The sequence below is a fragment of the Hypanus sabinus genome, chromosome 28 (genome assembly GCF_030144855.1).
Source record: "Hypanus sabinus isolate sHypSab1 chromosome 28, sHypSab1.hap1, whole genome shotgun sequence".
Classification (NCBI taxonomy): Eukaryota; Metazoa; Chordata; class Chondrichthyes; order Myliobatiformes; family Dasyatidae; genus Hypanus; species Hypanus sabinus.
The window spans coordinates 28163729-28190897 of record NC_082733.1 but is presented as its reverse complement, the minus strand read 5'-3'; the positions used below and the strand labels follow the sequence as shown (position 1 = coordinate 28190897).

At 39.1% G+C, this 27169-nt stretch overlaps 1 protein-coding gene across 3 annotated transcripts in view; it reads right to left on the bottom strand.

Annotated features, from left to right (window-relative positions):
• Window positions 1-27169, bottom strand: part of sema6dl (sema domain, transmembrane domain (TM), and cytoplasmic domain, (semaphorin) 6D, like) — a 368382-nt gene that overhangs the window by 217960 nt on the left and 123253 nt on the right. For 2 of the 3 annotated variants that reach the window (XM_059952802.1, XM_059952809.1), the window contains one exon: window positions 8667-8712. In XM_059952802.1, coding sequence (XP_059808785.1) covers window positions 8667-8712 — 46 coding nt within the window. Of the gene's footprint in view, window positions 1-3271; window positions 3347-8666; window positions 8713-27169 lie in introns of those variants that run through there. The other variant, XM_059952799.1, reaches the window with a different exon arrangement.

Below are 27169 nucleotides of genomic sequence, written 5' to 3'. Positions count from 1 at the left end.
CCCCTAACTCTCAATTCATGTCCTCTTGTTTGAATGTCCCCTACTCTCAACGGAAAAAGCCTATCCATGTCAACTCTATCTATCCCCCTCATAATTTTAAATACCTCTATCAAGTCCCCCCTCAACCTTCTACGCTCCAAAGAATAAAGATCTAACTTGTTCAACCTTTTACTGTAACTTAGGTGCTGAAACCCAGGTAACATTCTAGTAAATCTTCTCCGTACTTTCTCTAATTTTTTTGACATCTTTCCTATAAATCGGTGACCAGAACTGTACACAATACTCCAAATTCAGTCTCACCAATACCTTGTACAATTTTAACATTACATCCCAACTCCTATACTCAATGCTCTGATTTATAAAGGCCAACATACCAAAAGCTTTCTTGTATACTGCATAGTACCTTGATACTAAAAGCACTTTGAATATTTTAGCATTTTGGCTCATGAACCAGCATCACGACTGAGAACGTAGAGGGAAAATGGCCAGTAGCATGAACAGCAAACAATCTGCAGGATGAATTCAGCAGGTCAAACAGCATCCGTGGGGGAGGGGGGAGAAATTGTCAACATTTCAGATGGAAATCTTGTATCAGGACCTATAGCCAGTACTACCCTTATTTCATATTATGGCTATTTTCCCTCTTCATTCACTCCTGATGTCCTACACTCACAGCCTGGAAACAGTGACCTCCCTTTTGCATCCCTTATTGACGTACATTTGTGTGGAAAGCAATTCTATAGTCATGAACTTCCAAAACCTTCAATCTGCATCAATATCCAGGCTTATCTCTTCACCTTAGTGGTCCCTTGGAATCAAGGATGACATGTTTCCATTTTGGTAACTATCTACATTATATAAGTGCCAGTGTTTTGATCAGAACTTTTATCATTTAGTACAAACAGAAACCTGGTGGATTACTGACAAATCATTTTTCAGCCCTCAGTGAGCCAAGTTATCTTTAGATCTCTTACCCACGTCTTCTGTGAAGTTTGTATAAATAGCTAACCAATCCCAGATGGATTAATTGTGAACATTTCCCAAAGCAGAGACTTGATAGCAGACAATCATATAAAAAAGTTGCAAATATTTAGATCTCTTAATTGCTGGTGCTGGCAAGCACATTCATTTTAGGTCACCAGCAATTCTGGAAGAAAGCCAAATTCTGATGATAGAAAGTCACTTATAAATATGCAAGTGATTGAGTTGAATCTCCTGCAAAACACTAGTAACCACATTAGCAACAATTTTAGGCTGCATCTATTATGAAAGGAATATTAAGGATAAAAATTCACTTACATGATTTTATGATTAAGACATAGTTTCAAAGTAATAGAACATCATACTAGGATGGGGGAGATAACAAGAACATCGTCTTGCTATCTAATTCACAGTTTATACAAAAGACCAATGTTGTATGGATATTGCCACCACATACAAACTCATTACCACTTAATATTTCTGATTCCATACCATTACGCCCAATGCTGAAAGGAAATTATAATATTATACAGCAGCACTCTATTTAATTTGACCTTTTTCTTCAGTAGTTTCAAGTTCAGAGGAAGTAAAATGCTGGCGATAGGTCAAATTCATTAGATGTTGCAAATCTGTTTATGTCAACTCGTGTCTCACGCAGGTCATTCTGTGCCACATGCAAACCAAAGGAAAACAATCCTAAGAAGACAAAGTACCAGAGCCAGAACGTCTCCAGCCTCTCCAATGAACTCTCTGTGAACTTATCCAGCATTTACACTTTGCAATCTAGCCTTAGAATGATATATTCGGCTTTATGTGGTGCAATGCATATGCCCTTATCAACCATTATGCATTGTGACTATTCTGACTTGGTTGGAGCAGGGAACAATGTGGTGGAGAAAGTCAGCAGGTCGAGCAGCATCCGAGGTGGGGGAAAGGAACTGGTGACATTTCAGATTGAAACACATCATGAGGCACAATGCCGAGTTTCGACCTGAAACCTGACCCAAGTTCCTCCAGCTCCACGTTCCAGCATCTGCAGTCTCGTCTCTTCTACTTGGTTAGGATAAAATGTTACAGTACTACATGAAACAAGAGCAGGCTACATTTGTCCTGTAGCATCCTGAGCCGACAGTACTGTCCTACAATGATTCCTCACTTTGCGTAGATCCAGTCAAGGGCCATGTCTAACTTCCAACACTAATGGTGGGCTGTCATCTTCAAACTTCCTTCCTTACCCACTAGCTCCAGTACTTTCCAAAACCGCTATACAAAGCCAAACAAAGCTGGACTATGTGCATCTGCGTACTGATGGAAACTGTACCATCAATTTATGGGACATGTTGCTCAGGGACTTGGGCTATATATACATCTTTGCTCTCTATTTTCAATCTGCTGTGTAGGTTTGCACCTTGGCCCCAGAGGAACGTTGTTTTGTTCAGATGTGTTCATGTATGGTTGAATGATAATTGAACTTGATTATGTTTTGATTTTGAATTTGATCAGGCACACTTGTCTGAAGAGGCTGATTCTGTTTAGTAGAGAAATAAGTTTTGTCTTCTCTCTTGGTATGCATGGGGTAAGCAGAGCATATGGTATGGAGATAAACGGTGTCAGAAGGGTTTTGATTGATAGGATAGGTGGCAGGGGAGTGGCCTCTCTCCAACAGTAGGAGCCTCACTTCCAGGAAATTATATGGCAAAGTTTGGTTTACAGTGAATGAACTTAAGTGCAATCCCCTCCACCTGATGTTCCATTCTGCTCCAGGGTCAGCTTTATATAAATTTTAAATAACAAAGCAGATCTTACCATCCATATTAAAAAAGACATATCATAGGTTAAAACAGGAGGCTGGACACCACTCCAGGTAATAAGAAATGTTGGTGGGGCAATGACAGAAGTTTGAGGCCATGGTGGCAAAAGGAATTGAAGTGCTAGCAGTGAGGATAAAGGACGCAGGATCTACCATCGAAGCAGACTCGTCCTGAGCTCAGTTCCTTCTCGGAGTCAACACCTTTAGTTATGTGCTGGTTCAGTCACAGAAATGTTCACTATGTCCAACCTACATGGGCCTGATCATTCATCAGGAACCTGCTGGGGCACCAAACAGGTTCTTGCTCTCAACTGGCCAGCTTTAAACTTCATTAGCAGAAGTGTGTGTGTGTGTGTGTGTGTGTGTGTGTGTGTGTGTGTGTGTGTGTGTGTGTGTGTGTGTGTGTGTGTGTGTGTGTGAGAGAGAGAGAGAGTGTATTTGCACATACATGAGAAGAGCTAATTTTGCAAAAGTTCTTACCACTTTTATGATCTGATTTCAGCTTAATCTCTGACGACGAAGACGACCTCCCATGCTGTAAATCCAACACAGGAACTGAGCCAAAATAAGACCCAACCATAAATACAGGTGTGCAGAGATGACATTTGTAAGGATCATCAAATGTATAAGTTGAACTAAGCAGCACAAATTAAGTTTTCATAATACTGAGTCTATACAATTGACATTTCAACAGTCTGAGCTAAACTATACAGCAAATTTTCTGACACATTTCAGACAAAAGCAAAAAAAAGGAACGATAGTAGAAAGATTTTAACTACCAAAACATTATGTTTTTATACTGTCACTATGAAAAGACAGAGATGGCATATAATTCCTTAACTGCAATCAAAAATTATTTTACCCAGGATTATTTTACAAGAGAAAAGACAACTCAGGATTTAGTTTCAATGTATGCATGGGCATCTTAGACAGTACAGCCAAGTTGGGCCCAAGGACATGTTTCTGCACTATACAGCTCAAGGACACTATGAATGAAATTGTGCAGGGGAAAGGAGCATCAGGTGGAGACCACTGCAGACTACAGTCCAGTTAGATTTAGCAAGTGGTGAAAATGAAATGGTAGGAAATTGGTGCAAGAGCAGCTTTAGTAAGCTGAGAAGTGATTTAGCAGAAGTACACTGGAATAATACACTTGACAGTAAATCTGTTGCAAGAGCAATGGGATATACTCAGGATGTTCACAGTAAACACACTCCCAAATAGAACTGCCAAATTTAGAACTCCTTAGATGACAAGTATTGTTCTCTCTCAGCCATATGGATCCCAGGCTCACAGTAACTAAAATACTCCCACGCACATAGCCTTTATTACCCCTTAGCTGGAAATTTCTTATTTATGTTTTATTAAAGTGCTGCGAGTTTTCAGGCCGTGTAAAAATTTCCTACTCTGAACAATGTTTGGTTTGGGTAGCTGTAAAAATAATTAGAAGGAACATTGTTGACAAGTCCGTTCAAAATATGATTAGTAGGAAAAGGAAACCTTTACAGAATAGAATGCAGCAAGCAAAGTGAGGTCGCAATGAATTATTGATGAATACAACATCAGACTTTCTTTCAGATCATTGTTTAATAAAAAATCAAGAGGATAGTTAATAAAATAGGCGGGCCTAGTATTGATGAGAAAAGCATTCAATTGGATGGTATGAGGAGATTTATGAGGATGTTGCTGGGATTTGAAAAGCTGAGTTATGGAGAGAGGCTGAACAGGCTAGAACTTCCTTTTCACTGGAGTATATAAGAATAAAGGGTAATCTTATAAAAGGGTACAAATTGAAGGGGACATTGATAGGGTGAATGCACATAGCCTTTTACCCAGGGTTGGAGAATCAAGAACTACACAGTGTACAGGTTTTTGGTTGATAGGGGAAGGTTTAACAGGAACATCAGGTCAATTCTTTTCCACTTAGAGGCAATGGTTGAAGCAGGTGCTGTAACAACATTTAAAACAGACCTCTAAGCAGTCAGAGAGAAACAGACAGGTATATGAATAGGAAAGGTTTAAAGGAATAATGGATAATAATAAGGAATAAATGCAGGTAAATGGGATTAGTTTAGTTGGGAATCATGTTCAGCATGGGCCAGTTGCATTGAAGCGCCTGCTTCCATGTAGAGTGTGACTCTGATTCTCCATGGGTGAGGGAATAAATCGACAAAAAAGGGTGATTCTGACACTGCTCGTAAGGAGGTTCTGTGTGATGTATTGTGAGCAATATAAAAAGGGAATTACAGTCAGCCCTCCTGATCCATGGGTTCCGCATGCGCGGATCGAACCAACCGCGGATCCGGAAAACCTGGAAGTTCTCTTTCCAGCACTCGTTTGTTTGAGCATTGTTCGCCTCGTGTTTTGTATTGTGAGCAAGAGGAAGGAGCTTAAGGCTGGTAAGGGATGGTTGGGTAGCTATGTAAAGCGCTACAGCTTCAAGAACTTAAAGATCACGGAAGAATCGGGATCGGCTGATGCCAAGGCAGCATCAATGTTCCCAGAAGAGCTACAATGGTTGCAACTGTACTGAACATGCACAGACTGCTTTTTCTTGTCATTCCCTAAACAATACATAATAACAACTACTTACATAGCTTTTACATTGTATTAAGTATTATAAGTAATCTAGAGATGATTTAAAGTATACGAAAGGATGTGTTTAGGTTATGTACTACTGAGCCATTTTATATAAGGGACAAGTATCCGTGTTTTTTGGTATCCGCAGCGGGTCCTGGAACCAATCCCCCATGGATAAGGAGGGCAGACTGTAATTAAGGGGTTAGCATCTTTTAAGTTGGACCAATCATCAAATTAGGATGAAATATATTCCAAACTGTTAAAGCTCCAAGTGAAGAAACTATAGAGAATTAAGCCATTATTCTTTAAATCACCCAGGCTACAGGAGTGGCATTGGAGGGTTAGAGGACTGCTAATGCTGTTCTTATGATTAGAAAGGGCAGAAAGGATAAATAAAGTAATTGAGGATGGGTTAGTTTAAATTTAGTGCCAGAAAATTAATGGAATCAATTTCCAGGGACAGTAACAAATCTTAATTTGGAAAGGCACAGGTTAATCAATGACATTCAGCATTAAGTTGTTAAGATTTATCGTGACTGACTAATGTGATTGAACTTGTTTTGAGGAGCCAACAAGAATAGTAGATATGTCTGATGCAAACTACAAAGTTCTAAGTTCAAAGAATGTACACTTCAGCAAGGCTTTAGACAAGGTCCCACATGTTTGGCCAGTCAAAAAAGTAAAGCCCATGAGATCCCAGGGAGAGCATATAATTGGATCCAAAATTGATTCAGTGCCAGGAAGCTGAGGGTGATGAGTGACAGATGTTTTTTGCAACTGGAAAATTGCTACCAGTGAAGTTTCACAGTGTTCATTATTCGGTCCCTTGCTTCATGATGTAGTTATTAATCATTTTTAGATTCTTAGGAATAGACAGGCATTGGAATACATGTCCATAGATCCTTAAGAGGTAGCCATTCAAGAAGATAGGAAAATGCTTTCTCTCTCCTAGTGAAGGAATACAATATAAGAACCAGAAGGGTGTGCAACAATTGTATGGAATGGGTGTTAGACTTGCTCTCAGTTCAGGTCAAGTTACAGGAAAGATGTGATCACACTGGAAAAAGTGAAGAGGAGATTTATGTGAATGTTGTTTGCACAAGAAAATTGCAGCCAGAGGGAAAAATTGGGTGAACTGACGTTGTTGTAAGACTGGAGAATGAGGTTTAAAAAACAAGTGAGGTCTATAAAATTATGAGGGGCCTAGACAGAATAAGTAGAACCTTTTTCCTTACCTCAAAGGTGGAAGGCTGAGATACTGTACAAAATAGGTGAGAAAAGAATTTGAAAATGACAAAGTTGTTTTAACCTAGAAATTGACATAGAAGATTTGCTTAAGAAATTTGCAAACACACTCTTGGTGGGCACATTTTAGCCTCAGCAATGTTCAACAGATAGTGTAGAAATTTCAAAGGAGACAATTCATACAGTATTTCCACCATCTGCATGAACCTGCCAAACACGATTTTGAAGAAGAAAGTATGACCTTTTGTCCGCAGAGAAAATATCTTTTGACCTAACAGTCTATTTCATTACTACTCTTCTTTAAAGCAGTGCACAAAATAATTCTAGTCACTAAGCCACCTGCTTACACCTGTGTCTTCTGTGTTCCCATCATTTCACCTCTTTCCATCACCAACAGCTTCAGTGACCTTGTGGTAAATTTCTTCTCCACACTGGCTCTGTAACAAACTATCATTACCTATTCTGCTTTGGCGAAGGACATTTGGCATGGGAGATGATGGAATATGTGGAAGGCCTGTATGATCACGTGCATGCATGTGCACACACATTCATGCATTGGCATACAGAATGTGCAAATGGATCTACATAGCAGTCTTTCCTTTTTTGTGCAGCTCAACTTGACCTATCCTAGAGGAGATAACAGTAGGTACCTCCTGTCAAGATCTTTTACCAACAGCCCTTGTAGGTATCTTGGCCCTCTCTATACAGGATCTCCCACCTGGCAGATATCTTGTTGGCTGGGATAAGTGTGTGTGAATCTGGAAGATCTCTCTACAGCCTCTCTCTCCTCTCTGCCAGGCACAGGGTGCTTGCTGCACTCGGGTTGTCATTTGAGTTGGAAGGTTGAAGTCTGTTTGTTGTAGCTGCACTAAATTGAGGGAAGACATGTTTTGGCATTACTTCTGGGCATAACCAACCTGAGTGTTGTTTCAAATGGTTTTTATATACATATTTTGTTTCAATTTTACTGGGGCCTTATTTGGTGCTAGCAAGCCAAAAATAGGGGAGGTCATTTCATTGTCTTAAAAAAATGTATTAATTTGTTATGTTCTCCAAATGAATTTTAAACAGGTAGCATCTATTTATATTTGCAGACCAAAACTTGCAAAATTAGCACTATAGTAGTGTGCCTCTCTGATTAGTATTAATAAAGCATATAATAAATCTGAGATTACTCCCCATGATTTTTATTAATATTAAACTAATAGTTATTACAAAATTTATTTCCGCTAGTATATGTTATATTATAAGAAGTGCAATAGCTCACTTTAACTTTTCCCTGATCCTCAAAATTTTAGCCATAAGACCACCGATATAGAAACAGAATTAGATTATTTGGTCCATTGAGTCCACTCCACAACTCAAGTCATGGCTGATTTATTATCTCCTCTCAACCCTGACTGCTTTCTTCCCTTTATTTTTGACACCTTTACTACTCAAGAACCTATCAACCTCCATTTTAAATCTACCAATAACTCGGTCTCCGCCGCAAATCAGTCTGAAGGCCAACACAGCAGATGGAGCACTTTAAACCATCCAACACACTGGGCATGAACTAATCTTGTGCAATAGCTAGTTGAGTTTTGAGGTTCTGGGGAAAGTCAACTGGTCGAACTACTCTCTTCTCCAGGGTGGTTATTAGCTCAAAAGAAGACCATCTGTGCTTTCAAATGCTCTGACTTTAATCCTGCTGGGCATCCCCACACGCTCTGCACTGAAACTAATCCAAATGGTGACACCAGCCTAGTTACCAACAACTCCACCATTGAATACACTATAGGTTTATAGGTACTAGAGAATGGACTAAGAGGAGGCTGTCCTGTTATGATTGACAATCAGGAAAATAATGTAACATACGATGTCTTTAATGATTCATAACCAGCTGTACCATCCATAACATACTTTGGAAGTATAGTGAAGTCTTAAGTAACACAACTCAGACAATACCAGTTGCCTTATTAAACTTATATGTTCAAACACACTGAAGGTTCTACTACTTGTGTTGGTGTGGTTTTACCTTCCCCCAGATCCAAGCACATCGCTTTCTTACCTGGCTGCTTATGTCCTGGCAAAATTATCTCTGGGGACCATCTCATCTGCAAATGAAAAGAAGAAATGATGAAAAATGAGGTCAAGTAATTCTCACTTTTCCCAGAGGGGAAATCTATTTTCTTTTGAAGGTCAGGAAAACAGCAACAGGATAAGGAAGAAACGATCTGTTTTCAGGAGATGTTATGAATTATTTTACCACTATTTTATTGCTGTTTATGGGAGCTTGCTCTGCACAAAACAATTAGGGTTGCTGCAACCACAATGGCACATCTGTAGGTCATAAAAATGTTAGATGAATACAAGTTCTCTACTACCTAAACGGAAAAGTCAAGATTCAGAACAGAGTCAAAAAAGCAACTCAAGGAGAATCTTGTGCACAAGACAATTGAGGAATGTTGAGGTTATAAATCATTTCTTACACCTTAAGAGGTAATTTTACAAGCAGAATAAGGAAACATGCATTATATGGAAGACAAACCCGAGAGACTGGGTGTAGATTATTAAAGTAGAACAATACAGTGAGTCTACTCATCCCATAGAGTTGATTAGATCACTTTCCATCATATAGAATGCAAGGAATGGAATATAGGAGTGTTTTTTACAATGTAAACAGCAGCCTGATGTCAGAAAAGATCTAAGCCAGAGATACCCAAACGGAAGCCCAAGCCAGGACCCAAGTGTCATCTGGCTCACTGAGAAGAACTGAGCTGTGTATTAGTTAATGGGATGTGCCAGAGCAGTAGCTGCACTTAATGCAGGAGGAAGAAAATAATTCAAAAATGCACGGCAATGTGGAAACACCCGCACATCATCATCCCCATTCCTGATCCGTAGTTAGGCAGCCCAGATGCTTGACACTCTGGGTTGTCGGACGTACCTTAAAGTGACACTTTCATCTAACAGCCGCTTGAAACTAAAATGCATTCCCACTTACAATCCAATAAAAAAACAGTGAACTAGTTTCGAAAGAGTAAGTTACATCTTATTTAGGGAATAATGTAAGATATTTTCCTCGATCAATTCAGATGTTGATCTGCCTCAACATTTCCACAAATGAAACAGAAACCAGCAGTAAAGCAGCAAAAATTGCTTTTACTTCTTCATTCCATTTCAACTGAAGACCAAAGAAAATTCATTTCCTACTTTGGTCCCTTTCCAAATGCCTTCCATCACTGCTTGAGCTGGAACACATTTTACAACGGTGAGCATCTTAATCTTTTTCTCTTTAGCCTTTTTAATGCATTATGTCTCCACAGCATTTTTTAACTTGCTTTCCTTTTTCTCTCCTTTTCAGTTTGCTTTCCATTTTTGTTCGAAACAAAGATAACTTTACTAGTCAAAATCAGGCATCAAGTATCTGCAACAATGTACAACTCCCATAGCTCCTTGAGAGTGACAACGCAAGTGGATAGTTTTGTCAAGGTGGCAATTGGCCTGCTTGCCATCATTAGTCAGGGAACTGAGTACAAAAGATGGCTAGTCACTTTTTTAGTTGTATAACAAAAAAGCCCCAGGGCTGTATGCTCAGTCCACTGCTGTACACTCTGCTGACCCACGACTGTGCAGCAATACACAGCTCGAATCACATCATTAAGTTCGCCAATGACACAACCATAGCAGGTCTCATCAGCAAGAACGATGAGTCAGCATACAGAGGGGAGGTGCAGCGGCCAACAGACTGGTGCAGAACCAACAACCTGTCTCTTAATGTGAGCAAGACAAAAGAGATGGTTGTTGACTTCAGGAGAGCACGGAGCGTCCATTCTCCGCTGAACATCAATGGCTCCTCCATTGAGATCATTAAGAGCACCTAATTTCTTGGTGTTCTCCTGGAGGAGAATCTCACCTGGTCCCTCAACACCAGCTCGATAGCAAAGAAAGCCCAGCAGCATCTCTACTTTCTACAAAGGCTGAGAAAAATCCATCTCCCACCCCCTCCATCCTCACCACATTCTACAGAGGATGTATCGAGAGCACCCTGAATAGCTGCATCACTGCCTGGTTCAGGAATTGCACTGTCTCAGATTGCAAGACCCTGCATCGCATAATAAGGTCAGCTGAGAAGATCACTGGGGTCTCTCTTCCCACTATTACAGACATTTTCACCACACGCTGCACCTGCAAAACTAACAGCATTGTGAAGGACCCCACGCACCCCTCATGCAAACTCTTCTCCCTCCTGCCATCTGGCAAAAGGTACCGAAGCATTCGGGCTCTCACGGCCAGACTGTGCAACAATTTCTTCCTCCAAGCCATCAGACTCCTCAGTACTCAAAGTCTAGACTAACAATGCAATTTGTCCTCTACTGTGCCTATTGTCTTATTTATTAATTATTGCACTGCACTGTTTTGTGCACTTTATGTAGTCCTGTGCAGGTCTGTAGTCTAGTGCAGTTTTCATGTTGTTTTATGAAGTTTAGTGTAGCATTGTGCTGTCTCACATAGTCTAGTGTAGTTTTGTGTTGTTTCATGTAGCACAAGGGTCCTGGAGGAGTGTTGTTTCATTTTTACTGTGTACTGTACCAGCAGATTATGGTTGAAATGACAATAAAAACAACTTGATAAACTTTGGTTCTGCTACATTTGGACTATTGAGCTATTGAATTCTAGTTATTACACTCTATGAAGGACCTGGAAGCTTTGGAGAGGGTGCAAAAGAGTTTTATCAGGGTTTTACTTAGAATGGAGCCTATTAGCTATAAGGAGCGGTTGGATCAACTTCAACTGTTTTCTCTGGAGCGTCAGAGGATGAGGGAACACTCTCCTGAAGTTTATATGAGATGCATAGATAGATTGGCAGTGCTTTTTTCAGTGTGGAAAGATTACTACAGGGCATAAGCTTAATCTGAAAATTGGAAGATTTTTAAAGGAGGGAAATGTGCCTGGACTGTGAGAGAAACAGATATAACAGCAATGTTTAAGAGGAAATTAGACAGACACCTGAACAGGCAAGGTGAGTGGACCACATGCAGCCAAATTAATTACACTTTGTAGTTAGATAGGCATGGTTGGTGCAGACATGGACAGCGAAAGAGCCTGCTACTATTCGGTGATGCTCCATGTTTTATAAGTGGCCATACAAATTTTAAGGAAGTTTCTGAATTGACCTCCAGTTGTTTTCATGGCAGAGTGTGTTGTAAGAACTTATACTACTTATAAGAAAAAAAAGAATTCACGTTAGGTAAAGATTAATTCCTGTGCAAAGTGCAGCTGCAATTTCACCAGCACCCAGTACACTGCAACACAGTATAATGTTTAATATTCCTGGAAAGTGGACCAAAAACTGTTAAAATATAAAACTGTTAAAAATGAGGCACACAGCATGGCTATGCATAGTGGTTTCTGTGCCTGAAGTCAGAATTCAGTTGGTGGAGTAATTGCCATCTGCTGGGTGGCTTGAAACTCCATGTATATTGATCTGAGAAAATTTTGAAAATGACAGCAGTTTAGTCATTTCTTAAAGCTTTCAGTGAAAATAAAACACCTGTTAAAGAATTGCAATGCATTAGACATTACTTTTATTTTACTGCAAGTGGCCCATTGGCAGGTGGGTGGAGCACCCTGCCATGGGTGGTGGTAGAGGATGATACAGTAGGGGCATCTAAGAAACTCTTAAATAGGCATGTGAATGACCGAAAAATTGAGGTTTATGCAGGAGAGAATGGGAAGAATGACCTTAGAACAGGTTGAAAGGGCCTGTACTGTGCTGCAATGTTCTGTATCATATAATGTCTGAGATGTAAACTCTATATTAAGAGTGTTGCTGTGAGAACTAAAGGAAGTGGAGGTGCAAATGAGAGATTTATCTTTTGCAACTACACTTTCTATAGGAAGATGCATCTTCCTATTGGCAGTAACCAGGCATAAAAGAAATGTGCTGCTCCCTCAGAGTGAGTGCCATTTTGCAAAGTCCTTCTGCTTTTATTGTTCAAATGAAATCAACCAACTCAATTTCTGGGAAGAAATCAGAATTTAGATACATGTCTATTCAAGATAATAAGGCAAACTGAACCTTGACCTCTGTATCGCTGTCATTCCTCTGAAACCTGTTGGCAAATGAATATAAATGGACATTGGCAGGGCAGAACTGAGTTCAGGAGCGAGTCCTTGCAATATGATCAATATCTCACACCAAAAGTGGCCACACACAAATACTGTGTTTATGGTTGCATCCAAAATCTATTTCTATCCTCGGGAGAAGGAGGCAATAAACCACAGATCGCAGAGTGGAGAAAAAATGTAATTGAAAATGTCTCTCATTTACAGATCTTCAACTATACCTTTAATAACACTCAGAAACAGCAAATCCAGTTAAGCAGAAATTTACCTTTCAAGCTGAAACAAGTATTGAAATACCCAAAAAGTTATAGTGAAAAGCCTTGTAATCAGACTCAAACCCCTATATTAATAATGATTCTGTGTCTGCTAGGCCATAAATCTGGCTCAAAGACCAAAACTTGCAATGCTCCATTTCCCGTTCATTTAAATGGCAAACAGAGCACTTTGATTTTAAATGCAGCTATTGGAAGCTGTCCAAAACTTTTTTTTTCCCTTGGCCACATATACTTTCTGGCCATGATCTCAGACTTGTCAAACCTCCTTTACTAGCTTAGCATTTTCAACTACACACAGGTTGATAGTTTATTGAAATAACAGAATCTGATGTTGGCAAGTGAGCATTAACCCAGTACTCTCAGATCACAGTCTAAATTTCAGCACTAATGCTGCTTTCTCTCAGCAAGGAGGTAATACATGCATCTAATACTGCAATCCCATGCCATGACCCTATGTTAATTAGTAAAACTGCTGCTATTACCAACTGGCTGCAAGCCAACAACTTTTTAATGAACCAAAGTAGCTTTAAAGCTCAGAAAATTTTGCAACAGCCCCCAGAATGTAGTGATTCATACCATACTTTATAGCTTGCAAAATATCTCAACCCATTTGCTGAGATTGGACGGTTACATCTACATCCAGTCCTTCAAAAGTAATTCATTGTTTATCAGTTTCTTTTCAAGAAAAATCACACAAAAATGCACAGTGATCAGGGATTTAAAATTTCCTATTAAAATACTATTACCACCATATACAAAACACTCAGTTCCCGAGGGGGGCGGGGGGTGCACTGTTCTCAGATCTCCCCCATTGTCAGGTACCATGGTGCACTCAGGATGTGTAAAAGCACCATACAAATGCAGGTAATTGGCTTTTTTTTAAAAAAAAGCACCCAGCCAACTTTTTACCCATTGGATATCAGAACAGGACAGTTGATGTTTTTTCCCCCAATTAGAAAACAGGGAGCCATACAAATTAGAAATGATTACAAAGTTCCATTCGAAATACCACCAGTGGTAAACATAAACGCAAACAAAACCACTAGTGACTGCAATTCATTGCTATTGAATCATTAGTATCACAAAACTTGTTCATACATTACTGTGCAACCCTTCATGCTTTTCAAACTGATATTTATTCCTTAGTAGCTTTCAGCTGTATGTGCACCAGTTCATAGTTTATTGAAATTACAGAATCTAATGTTAATTCAGTTACCGTCTGCTACAACAGATGGATTAAAGCATTGATATTTTTCCCCCAGGCTGCCCTGTCCAGAGTTCATTATCAAATCGAAGTTAATTCTGAAACAGTGAAGTGTTATATAAAGCTAAAACTACATACTTACAGCATGTATGTTTTAAACATTTTGAATTAATCAAAGACCTAAAACAAAAGTTAATAGAAATCCAAACTTTAGCCTTAATTCTTCAAGTCTTTTTTTTCTTTATTTATAAAAAACCTTCAAACCTCAAAGCGACAGCTCTGAGATTAACAATCAAAAGCAAAATGTTTTAAACGCTGTATGTCGATTCAATCTTGCAGACTTTATGTTATAGAAGTTACCTCAAGGGTTTCTTTAAATTTCTGAGGGATAAAAGATATCAGCTGTTCCTCCAGATTACTGCAGTGGGATCTGTTCTCCTTATGCTGTTACTGAAACCCACTTGGAATAGATACAGTTCAGTGTTAACTTTCTGTTATTACGGCTGCAGAAAGTAAAATGAAAGGTCAGAAGTTTTGGTTACGTCTTTCTGCTCTAAATTTACACCCCTGAGGCATCCCACATATATAATCATAATCAATGGAGAACCCAGACCTATTATTACAAATGTAAGCAGACACCTCAAATGGATTAAGCAATCAAGAATCTGTGTTGTTCTCATAATAGTGCGTTTTAAGCATCATTATAATGTTCTTGTACCAAGAAACCTTATTTACCATCTGCCTCATCTTTCTAGGTTCATGGCGGGATTCAAAAAGTAAGCTATTTTAGCTGGAGATATGTGATCAAAAAAATTCAGCTGCACTTGGATTGCAGTGCCTCTCATTTGTATTTATAATTTGCCACAGTGTGCAATAAGAATCTGTGTAAAAGAAGAAAATGTTCCTGCCAATGTTCCAAAGTGTTTTACACCTATCTCACTATATTTCAGACAAAGCAATGAAAGCAATTGTTTCTTTTGTGTTGGTTATGGATAAATGTTAGTCAGAGCACCGGGAGAACCGTGTTATTCTATTTTGAAGCAAACGATGAGAATACACACACACACACACACACACACACACACACACACACACACACACACACACACACAAGAGATTGGCTGCCATTTAGTAAAATGCCAGAGGAACTCAGCAGGTCAGGCAGCATCTATGGCGAGACACTTCATCAAGACGGGAAAAGAAGGGGGAAGAAGCCAGAGTAAAGTAGCAAAGAGGAAGGAGTAGCTGGAAATCCTCATGAAGAATTCAGGTCCAAAATGTCGACTATTCATTGCTCTCCAATAGGTGGTGCCTGATCTGCTGAGTTCCTCCAGCATTTTGTGCTAGTTCCTCTGGATTTTCAGCATCGGCAGAATCTTTTGCATTATTGTTAGCCAATTGTAAGGCAGATCAGGTATTCCCTCCAACTACTTCCTGGGATGTTCAAAGCTATTATTATTTTGCCTTAGGCACTGGTTCCATTCTTTTCCCTGGAATTGGCCCGCAACTGAAACTGAACCAGACTCTTCTTAACTTTGATGCCATAACTGAACGCAAGATGATAGTTGGAACTCGTATCCATGTCACAACAAAGAGTGTTTACTTTCACCACTAACAGTGCTCAATTTCATCCTACCTCAGGTTGTCCTCTGCTGAAAGCACCATGTTCATGCTATTTATACCACTGGTCTTCACAGTTCCAGCATACTTTCAGCCAAGTCCGGTTCATTCTAAATATTACTGCCCATGCCCTAATTTGCATCACATTCTGATCTCCCAACAACTCTGTGCTAGTTGAGAACATCACAGTTCTAAAGTTTTTACACTTACTTAGAGATGCCCCCACCCACCCAAGGTCTCACTGCCTCTTTTCTCTGTACTTTTCTACAGCCCCATGACCCTCAAATATATCAACATTGTCTGATTCTAGTATCCTGATCACCCTTAGATTTAATTAGCTGCTAAGGCCTGAGCTCTGGAACTCTTTCCCTACAAATTATTTCTTTAAAGTCATTCTGTGAGCGCCAAAATAAACTCAAAGTCATCTGCAAAATTTCTTATGAGGCTTAGTATCAAAACTTGAAGAGGCTCTGTGAAATGCCTTGGGTTATTTTGCTATAGGCAAGATGCTTTTGGAATATTTTTATTACATCTGAAGAATGATACCTCTGAAACTGCCGGATTCCCTCCATCCTGCACTACCTTGCCAGTATGATGTTTGAGATTGGTAGGGAATTTACAGTGCTGGATTCTTCAAACCTGAGATTTGTTTAAAGCAAAAACATTCACACTTCACCCACTCTAGAACATCAGCTAAGTTTGTTTGCTACCTGCAACAAATGCAAAACAAATCCAAATCCATAGGTATTTTGGATAATTTTATCAACAGTCAAAGTGCTGGAGAGCAGAACACTTTGGACATTCAGGAATGGTATCACAATCTCCAAGATTTGAAGGATGACTTGCAGAACAGAGGTTTGTCCTATGCCCCAAAATTAGAAGAACATTCTCAAATGTAGTACAGTAACTGTTATTTAAAGAGAAAGTTTAGAGAAAAGGGAAATGGTTATAAGATGCTGAATTGGAGAAAAAAGATTTCAGATCCTCAAATAGATGATAATAAATTTTGGAATGGTTAATGGGAAGTCCAAGTCTCAGAAGAAGTTATGTGCAGAATAGTAATTAACTTGCATATGGCACTTGTTTCAATTGCTGTGAATAACTTGCCAATTTGCTTACCACAGTACAAATAGATTTCATTACAGGAACATGAGCAAATTAAATTCACGTGTTGTCATTTTGATTACTTTCACATAACATCATGGTTTCAACATACTTTTCATGTCCATTTGTTACTTTTCCCCCCAACTCTCACCACTAACAAAGCTTGCTTTCACCCTACCTTAGACTGTCATAGTATTTTAAAATCTGCCTCTTCTTCTCAAACTGTTTTATTCCATTACCTTTATCAAGCACTGCACTTCATTAGTTCTTGTTACTTTTCTGTTTTATTCTCCAACCACACGCCAGAGTTTAAAGTAAGGCAGCCTCCTGCTGAATCCTTGTCAAAACTGCATAGAAGGTTAGTTTGTAAATGGAGCCGAGCCAGAAACCATGGGGTTTTTCATTTCAGTATGTTGACAAAATTTCAAATTTAAATTCTTCAAGAGTGAATTCTTCCTGCGTGCAAATGAGCTTGGGGAGGGTGGTGTTTCCCATTCTCATTAATTGCAACTATTAATTTGCTGATATGACATAAAGCAGGGAGATATTTCCCACATTAAGTGTGCCAATTTCATTTTATAAGTTCTTTTAAAATACGAACCCAAATATTAGTATATGTGCAAAAACATTACACAGACCACCGTAGGTTAGTGTTTTACTTCTGAGGCTAATTGGTTAGCACCTGAGACAACAGGGGCTTAAACCCACCAGTCTTATGTTAACTGAATAGGAGACATGTAGATAGTAAACTGGCAAAACAACTGCGCCCAATAAAATCCTGTGTGAAGTATATTTATTTCACATCTGAGACATGGCACCATCATGGCAACATCTTCAACCTCATCTACCCATTCAGATTCACTTAAGGAGTGGAACCTCCAGGACAATTCTGAACTGAAAATTAGATGAAATGCAGCACAGGCTGCTTTGCTTTGATGCTAATTTGCCCCCACCCGCCCAAGTCAGCAGCCTGAAATATTTAAAGACAGCAGGATGTGCAGGATCCATTTGCAAAAATGTCATTATGTATCATATTGTCCTGTTCTCTTTAATGCAGTTTTTAAACCAATCTGGTTGTGGAGTTTTAGAGCCTAATAGAATGGAAACCAAGCCCTTTGACCCAATTTATCCATGCCGATCAAATTGCTTAACTCAGCTAGTCCAATATACCTGAGTTTGGCCCACATCCCTCTAAACTAAGGGTTCCCAACATTTTTAATGCTATGGAGCAAGATAATTAAACAAAGGGTCTGTGGACCCCTGCTCTAAACCTTTCCTATCCATATATCTATCCAATAGTCTTTTAAAGATTCTAATTGTACCTATCTCTACCAGTTCTGGCAGTTTGATCCATATACACACCACTCCATTGAAATAAGTCATCTATATGTCTTCTTTACATCTTTCACCAATGTTGCTGCACAGGTATGTCAATGTTATTCAAGACCATCAAGTCTAAATTGTGAATGGCACAGTACAATGCTTGGTTGCGAAACTGAAAGAATTGAGGTAAAGCCTTCAAATTAATATTATACTATAATGGAAAACTACAAGAAAATTGTCTGACTGAGCATTCATCCTACAAGACTTCCTAGGTAAAGGTGTTGGCTTTAAATCAGGAACATCTAAATCTAAAAGGTGTTTTTTTTTGTAGTTTCCTTCTGGCTTTCTCTGAGGAAGTCTGCATTTATTTAGCTGTTGTTACTCACATGAGATTTTATAGAGAAACGTTAATAAGCTTCAGCTGTGGTCTAGTTTGTAAACAAAGGGAGTGCAAGGGAGAAGGGAAGCAGCATCTGGCTGAGGTTGCAGAATATGGCCTTGAGCATTGTCATTGCTGACTTTTCCACATCGGGAAGCATGTATTATGCTGGTGTAATTCACCCTTCATTTCCAACCAGCAAAAACAAATACACCAAATGTGTTATTCTCTTTCAATAATAGCAAATCCCATCAAATAATAAAAAAGCATTTTTCAAATTCTGATCAATTGTACAACACTTTGATTTTCAAGTGAACAGTGTAAAAAAGATTCTTGGCCCATGTGCTCAACCCAAAACACATGATGACAGGTTGGAAATATATTAAAGGGCCATTGTCATATCAATTTGTTTCTTAAGAAGGCAACGTGCTAAGAAAACAAAAATTTAAAATATTGTTGCATCAACCGTGGAAAGATTTTAGCAAATGCAGATAAGAAAAGTATATTTTTAAATAGTTTTAATGACAGGGCAGCATTAAGATCACCAGTACTTCAGGCGAAACACCAAAACCTAGGAACGGAAAAGTCTATAGAGAGTGGTGGATACAGCCCAACCCATTACAAGAAAATCCCTCCCCACCATTGAACACACTTACAAGAAGCACTGCCACAAAAAGGCAATATCCATCAACAATAACCCCAACCATCCAGACCGTGCTCTTGATATTACCATTGGTTAAGAGGAACAGGAACCTTTGGTCCCAGACCACCAGGTTCAGGAACTGTCATTATTTATTTTTCTGTGAATGCATACACTAAAATGAATCTCAGGGTATAAGGTGACATGTACACACATTGATAATTTGCTTTGACTTTGACAAACAGATGGAGATTATCAGTCTTCTGAGCAGTGTAGATGATTTAGATCTGACCTCCAAACTAGAGTTGGGAAAGTGGAGTTCAATTACAAATCCACTTGATGAAAGATCATCAACCCAACACATTAATTCTGCTTTGCTCTCCACAGATGCTACTGAGCCTGCTGAAAATTTCCATCATTTTTCTGTAGATATCCAGCAGTGGCAGTATTTCGTTTTTTTGTCAGATGATTTCAGGCTGAGAAAGAGCATCTGCTTTCTCAGGATATTTGTTCAACAGACTGCTTGGGTACATTCTGAAACAGCTTGGAAAGAAGCCAAGAAGAATGTGGTGTTGGAGGAGCTCCACAACTGCTTAGCTTCAATGCACTTAATTGTTAGGTCAGGGTCCAACTCCAACGTTACAGTGAAATCCAGCAAGCAATGGAAATCTGAAACAAATGAAGATTTCTCAGGGCAGGTGTGGCAAATTCCATGGAGATGCACAAGTTTTATTGTTTATTTCTTTCTTTATTTATTTAAAGCACAGCATGGCCTTTCCAGCACAACAAGGTGACACCACCCAATTACACCCATGTGATCAATTAACCTACTAACCTACTAACCTGTATGTCTTTGGAATGTGGGAGGAAAAGCACACCTGAAGAAAAGCCACATGATCGAGGGAGAATTTACAAACTCCTTAAAGACAGCGGCAGGAACCGAACCCAGCTCGCTAGAGCTGTAATAGCATTGCACTAACCACTACATAACCGTACCACCCCCCCCCCTCTGCCCGCAATGTAGAGTACTAGGACTCCTTTCATGCTTTAGCTTGCTTCCTCTCTCCATTCTAAGTACCTCTAACAGTTAATTTTGTATTTTCTTCCCAACTTATTCAATGGTTCCATTTAATATCAACCCAAAATTCTTACGCTCCACAGACATCCACAAAACAGAAGAGCAACCCCAAAGAATCAATGACAGAAAAAACACAAGAATCCCAAAGCAGATGGGCTGGGAGAAGTTGCTCCCTGGCACCACCTTTGCTCCCAATGTTCTGATATATTTCAGAAAAAGTGCTTAACCAAAAGCTCTCTTGTATCATCGACTGGGAGAGTATAACTGCATCTACAGACTCATGTTTATTTCTGTGGCTCTGTATAGACATGGAAATATTTCTAACTAGATACTTTAAATGTCATTACATTTGCGTTAATGTACTCTAATGACCAGATTGGTGCTTGCTTGACACTAAAAGGAAAAACGCTTCAGATAACCAACTTACTGCATAACATTTAAATTTTGAAGAAAATGTAAAAGATCACAGGATGCAAATTCACCCCAGCTCCTTCGAAAAATACATAATGTAACAGTATGTGGCTCTGAAAATTGGTTATACTGATTGCAAAGGACAGCATTTTGGAAGCAAAGGACAATGGTTTGATCACTTCTTTAATACTACTGACTGAGGCCAAATTTCTAGGTAGCTATATGAGTGAAGGGGGAAAAAAAACAGGAGGATGAGTATCTTGATTTTGTAGCACAGGGTCTTTTTGTTTAAGCAAGTCAAAAACACTTGAGGGTGACTGACTAAATCCATCATCTCAAATTTTCCCAATCAATTAAAACATTCAATACCTGTAACTCAAGACTAAAATGGTCTTCACTTTTCAGCAAATTGGACATTTCAAAAAGGCTTGGTGCATTTCATTTAGATTCAATGCTTGGCATATTAGAAAAACTGGGTAGAGCAAATAGAGGAAAATCAGGTCAGGACAACATTCCAGCTAGATTTTCTTGCATTGAACATATGACTATAATGAACTGAATTCATGCTGCTATATAGCTTCAACTAAAGAAACAAATATTTAATGCCTTCATTCCTTCAGTACCAAGGAATGCTGGATCCCTAGAACTGTCATCTTCTGGTGAAGGAACCATCTAAGGTTCCATCTCTTTCTCTAGGTGTAGAATGAATATTCTACACCACCAGCTGAAGAACAAGGTGTTTTCCAATAGACACAGTCAAATTATGTTTATTGATTAACTGTGTAGGCTTTCTTCAATTAGCCTACATAACAGGCTCCACACTAAACCTTACAAAACAGTTAAACAGAAATAAAGAAATTGAAGAATTGCTTGCTCAAAGTAATACAGTTTCTGGTTAAATGGTTGACAGATTAAAATAAATATTTCAAAGTTCAAAGTAAATTTATTATTCAAGCATGTACATGTAACCATATTCTACAGTGAGATTATTTTTCTTGCAGGCATTTACAGTAAAACAAAGAAATACAATAGAATGAATGAATAAAAACTACTTGCAAAGACTCACAAACACAAACTGTGCAAGTAAATAACTAATACTGAGAACATGAGTTGTAGTGTCCTTGAAAGTGAGTCCACAGGTTGTGGAATCAGTTCAGAGTTGAAGTGAGTGAAGTCATACCTTCAACGAGGAAACCCGAACAATGTTTAAACGAAGGTCAAAGTAAGGACTTGTTTTGTAACTATTTCAGCCCCATCAGGTTCATTTCACTGAAGTGCAAACAGCAGAATACCTAGACAGTACAAAGTGCAGTTAACCATTTCTCCCAGTCAGATTTAAGAGGGTCAACTGAAGGCAATATTATACTTGCAGGAAATACTTTACAAAGTCATTGCACTACACACATGTTGACAGGGGTATTATCTGCGGTGGGCATTCAAGGATCAGGGTCAGAAGGCCCACTGTGTTACACAGACTCTGGTAACAATAATCCCACTGTTCCAGCAAGTAAATATTGTTAACAGGGTTTTTAATAAATGAGAATTCATTGGGCAATAAATCATAAACTAATCTCAACATATGCCCTTTCAACTTAAACTTCAACTGGGTTAAAAAACAAATTATTAATAACAACTATCCCAATAGTTATAAAGTGTTACTTACAAATATTCTGGCTTTAAACAAGACACATACAATAAGTATTGGTCAAGTAATCCTCTGATTCCGTAAATTTTGTAGATACTGAGTGACCACCACATATTCAACTCTAGTTTGGTGAAATATTGCTGATATTTGTGGCACAGATTGTTCATGAGACTGGGTAATATTTAATCACACACACACACAATTCAATTGATGAACTTAGCTACATTTCTGCCACTCTACAACCTTTTCCTGAAAGTAATCACTATTTTTGGCTACCCTGATAAACTGGATTGAATGAAATTGAACGAAAGTAAAAGTGTAAATGAATGTGTTACACTTGTGCACCTCCTTGTGGCTATTTTCAGAGTAGGACATGTTTGGGGATGCCCCAAAGCCATGAAATGAATTAACTATACATGATTCAAATCTGGCTTTCCTTTTAAAAGGAAGGTTACCCAGAGACTTGGGAATAGTATGTGTGAACCCGAAAGGAAATTAAACTGTGAACAGAATACAGTTCTGCTCAGCCTGCTCCATCGTGTTACATTACTGGCTTGCTTCATAACCTCCAACAAGGATACCTTCAGCACTGTCCTTTGCAAATATTAAATTAGCAATCATTTCCTGTGATCTGGTAGAATGAAATTACAACACTATATTTCTAAGCAGATGGTTGAGACTGGACTGAAAAAACAATCTGCTGGGAAAAATCTTATTGGTTCATTGCTAGGCCAACAGATGGAGGATTCCACCTCTGGCAGGCAGACAGGCCAGCATGAGAGATGGAAAACGACCAGCTTCTTATTCATTATGAAACATGTTATTTAGATAATTAGTTTATAGTGAGTTGGTTTACACATTTGCATTGTTTAATTGTACTTGAGACAAGGAGGAGGCCATTTGACCCATTAAGTCCATGCTGACTCCCAGGGAAACCATCCTATCAGGCCCATTCCTCCTCATTTCCCCTGTAGCCCTGCAACTTACTTCCACTCACAGGCCATTCAATTCATTTCTGATTCTTTCTGCAATTAACCTACACCAAGGGATACCTTAGAGTAGCCAATTAACCTGTGAGACTTTGTGCTGTGGGAAATACCAGGAGGGATCCTGTCCATTCCAGGAGAGAATATCCAAACCCTGTCTAGACAGCCCGTGAGGTGGTGATTAAACACAGGCGTCAAGAATTGTGAGACAGCAACGCTGCCATACCGTCACATTGTTGAAGTTATTGAATCAAATTTAAGAACCTATCAATTAATATCTACTGAAAATAGGCAGCCTAATCCAACATTTGAAATTAAATTCATAAATACATCTGAAATGGTTTGTCTGTTGTTCCACAATTTTTTTTTAATTATCCAAGTTCTGATAGTGAAGTTTCCTCTAGGATTAACCTCATTGGAGGAGCTCTCCAGTAAAGTCTCCTATTGGGCAAACAGGAAGCATTTTAAACACTGAAGACCTGAAAAGAAAACTTTATTGATCTTACATTTCTCATGACATTTCCAAGCACTTTGCTATCAATGAATATTACAGTGTGATCACTAGTGCAATGTATTGAATATTGTAGCCGATCTGCATACCACAAACTCATCTGATTTAATGATCTGATTTAAATGATCTGTACTCTAAAGGCAAGATGACACAACCACGGCTAATGAGAGAAGTCAAAGCCATCATAAAAGTCAAAGAGAGAGCACAAAACAATTAGTAGGAAGTCAGAGGATTGGAAAGCTTTTCAAAACCAACAGAAGACAACTTAAAAAGCCATTAAGATGGTAAAGATGGAATATGAAAATAAGCAAGCCAAGAATATTAGAGAAAATATGAAAAGATACATAAAGTGTAAAAGAAAGATGAGAGTGGAAAACGATGCTGGAGAGGTAGTAATGACAGATGAACTAAGTATTTTGTATCTGTCTTCACTGTGGAAGCTGCTAGCAGTATGGTGGAAGTTGCAGTTGTCAGGGAAGTGTGTGAAGCTACCATTACTAGAGAGAAGGTTCTTGAGGAAATGAAAGGTCTGAAGATAGTTAACTCACTTTGACTAAATGGTGTACATCCCAGGGTTCAGGTGGCTGAAGAGATCAGGGAGGCATTAGAAATGATCTTTCAAGAATCACTTGATTCTGGAATGGTTGCAGAAGAATGGAAAATGAAAAATGTCAATCCATTCTTCAAGAAGGGAGAGAGGCAGAAGAGTTAGTCTAACCAGTTGGGAAGATGTTGGAGTTGATTATTAAGGATGAGGTCTTAGTGTACTTGGAGGCACATGATAAAAGAGGCAGTAGTCAGCATGGTTTCCTTAAGGGAAAATCTTGTCTGACAAATCTGTTGGAATTCTTTGAAGAAATAACAAGCAAGATCAACAAAGGAGAATCAGTTGATTTTTAGATTAGATTATCAGAAGGCCTTTGAGAAGGTACCACACATAAGGATGTTTAGCAAGCTTGAGCCTATGGTATTACAGGAATGACTGTAGCATGGATAAAGCAGTGGCTAATTAGCAGGAGGCAAACAGAGGGAATAAAAGAAGCCTTTCTGACTGGCTGGCAGTGACAAGTGGTATTCCACAGGGGTCTGTGTTGGGTCCGATACTTTTTACGTTATGTATCAATGATTTAGATGATGGAATTAAAGCACTATTGAGGCCTTACTTGGAGTATTGTGAGCTGTTTTGGGTTCCTTATCTTAGAAAGGATGTGCTGAAACTGGAGAGGGTTCAAAGGAGATTCATGCAAATAATTCCAGGCTCGAATGGCTTGTCATATGAAGGGCATTGATGGTGCAGTGCCTGTATTCACTAGAATTCAGAAGAATGAGGAGTGACCTTACTGAAACCTGCTGAATGGTGAAGGCCATGATTAAGTAGATGTGGAGAGGATGTTTCCTACGGTGAAAGGGTCTAAGACTAGAAGACAGCCTCAGAATAGAGGGGCATCCTTCTAGAATGGAGATGAGGAGGAATTTCTTTACCCAGAGAGTGGTGAATCTGTGAAATTCTTAGCCACAGGCAGCTGTGGAAGCCAAATCTTAATAGATAATTAAGGCAAAGATTGATAGATTCTTGATTGGTCAGGGCCTGAAGGGATAGGGGGAGAAGACAGGAGATTAGGGCTGAGAGGAAAACTTGATCAGCTATGATGAAATGGCAGACCAGACTTGATGGAGCAAATGGCCTAATTCTGCTCCTATTTCTTATGGTCTTTAAAAATGGTCTTCTACATCTGCATGAGAATGTCAGTGTGCTTTAGTTTTAATGAGTCGTGCTTTTTGCCTCTTTTCACGCAAGACTATATCCATATTTGTATAGAAATCCCTAATGTGAACTTCCCAATTTGGAAACAAAGATGGCACCCACTGTTATCGTTGACAGCAGAGAATGGAATTGAAGGTCAGGGGCAGAAGAAATTAAAATCCTTTAAAGATAGATAACAATTTGTTCATGTGGCCAAAAAGCGGATTTAGAGGATGTAATGGATTGGTCATACATAACTCAAATCTTTTGAGAATGTTGAATAAAGAGGCTTTTTAAATTTAGTTAAAATAGGGACATGTCAACAAACTACAAACCAGTGTGCTAAGACAGCCAATCCCTTATTGCTTGCCTGAGCCTGTATTTCATTCAGCAATTGACCACCAGTTATTCCTTTCAAATCTCAGCACCTGGTAAAGGACTGTAAATGCAATATGCTGGCATCACTGTACTCCATTCCTGTATATGTACATGAAGCCACGGCATTCAACTGTGTACCTAATGCTCCCACTGTAATACACTATAAATAAGTAGTTGGTATTATCAGGCCTTTAACTGAAAAAGTCAGAGTGAAAATGCTCCATTTATATAATGATGCAGTTCCTACAATTTACTTACAATGTTATTATGAAAGGTTTTTATTACTTAAGCCATTCAAAATGGGAACTTAGATAAACAGTTCAGTGCCACTCTAATCCCTTACAACAGCCACTTGATTTTATCAAAGACAAATAAACAGTTTCCATCCAAAGAATAAAGGCTTATCAAGCATAAACTTGGGCATTGCTTAACAGAACAATAATGGCTCCTGATGGCATTTGATACAAACATTGTGGAAACTCATAGCAAAACAAAAAGGTGATCTTAACTTTCACAAGCAAATATAACTCTCAGTGAACAGCTCATTCTTTATGCCATTGTGCAAAATGCTTGTTTACTGCCCGTTACAGCAATGGCGCTCAGAGCAGCAATGGAAATCTTCCATCTCTGGCAGTGATCAGGGCTACTTTCATCATGTCAATAGCTTCTTCTCAGTTTTCACTACTTTCAGTCACAGAAGTCCCAGCTGGGGACTCAGGAATACCATCACAATCAGATGTAGAAGGATTCTTCATTGCTGTTTCTGTAACAGTTCTGTTTCACCAGTCAGAGGTGTTAGCCCTGAGCTGAACCCCTGAACCTGGAGGGCAGGTGGATCACTCTTAGTCTAACCTCTACTGTTTGACCTGCTTCACAATTGGTGACCCTACCAAGAGCCAAAGCTTAAAGCCCTGACTCCAGCCAACATAGCTCTCCCAGTTATTGTGGCATGCAAGCCTCCAAACCCAATAAAAAGGCTGTGGTCTTCTTGGAGGATTGTGCAAAATAGTGGACATCAATTGGTATAGGAAAAGCACTTGGCTGGGAGTATGCTGGGCAAGAAGACTTGGCAATACTGGGTTCAAATGGATGGGATCAGCAAGGGGGAAAAGAGCAGGGCAAGAGGTTGGTGACTGAAGATCTT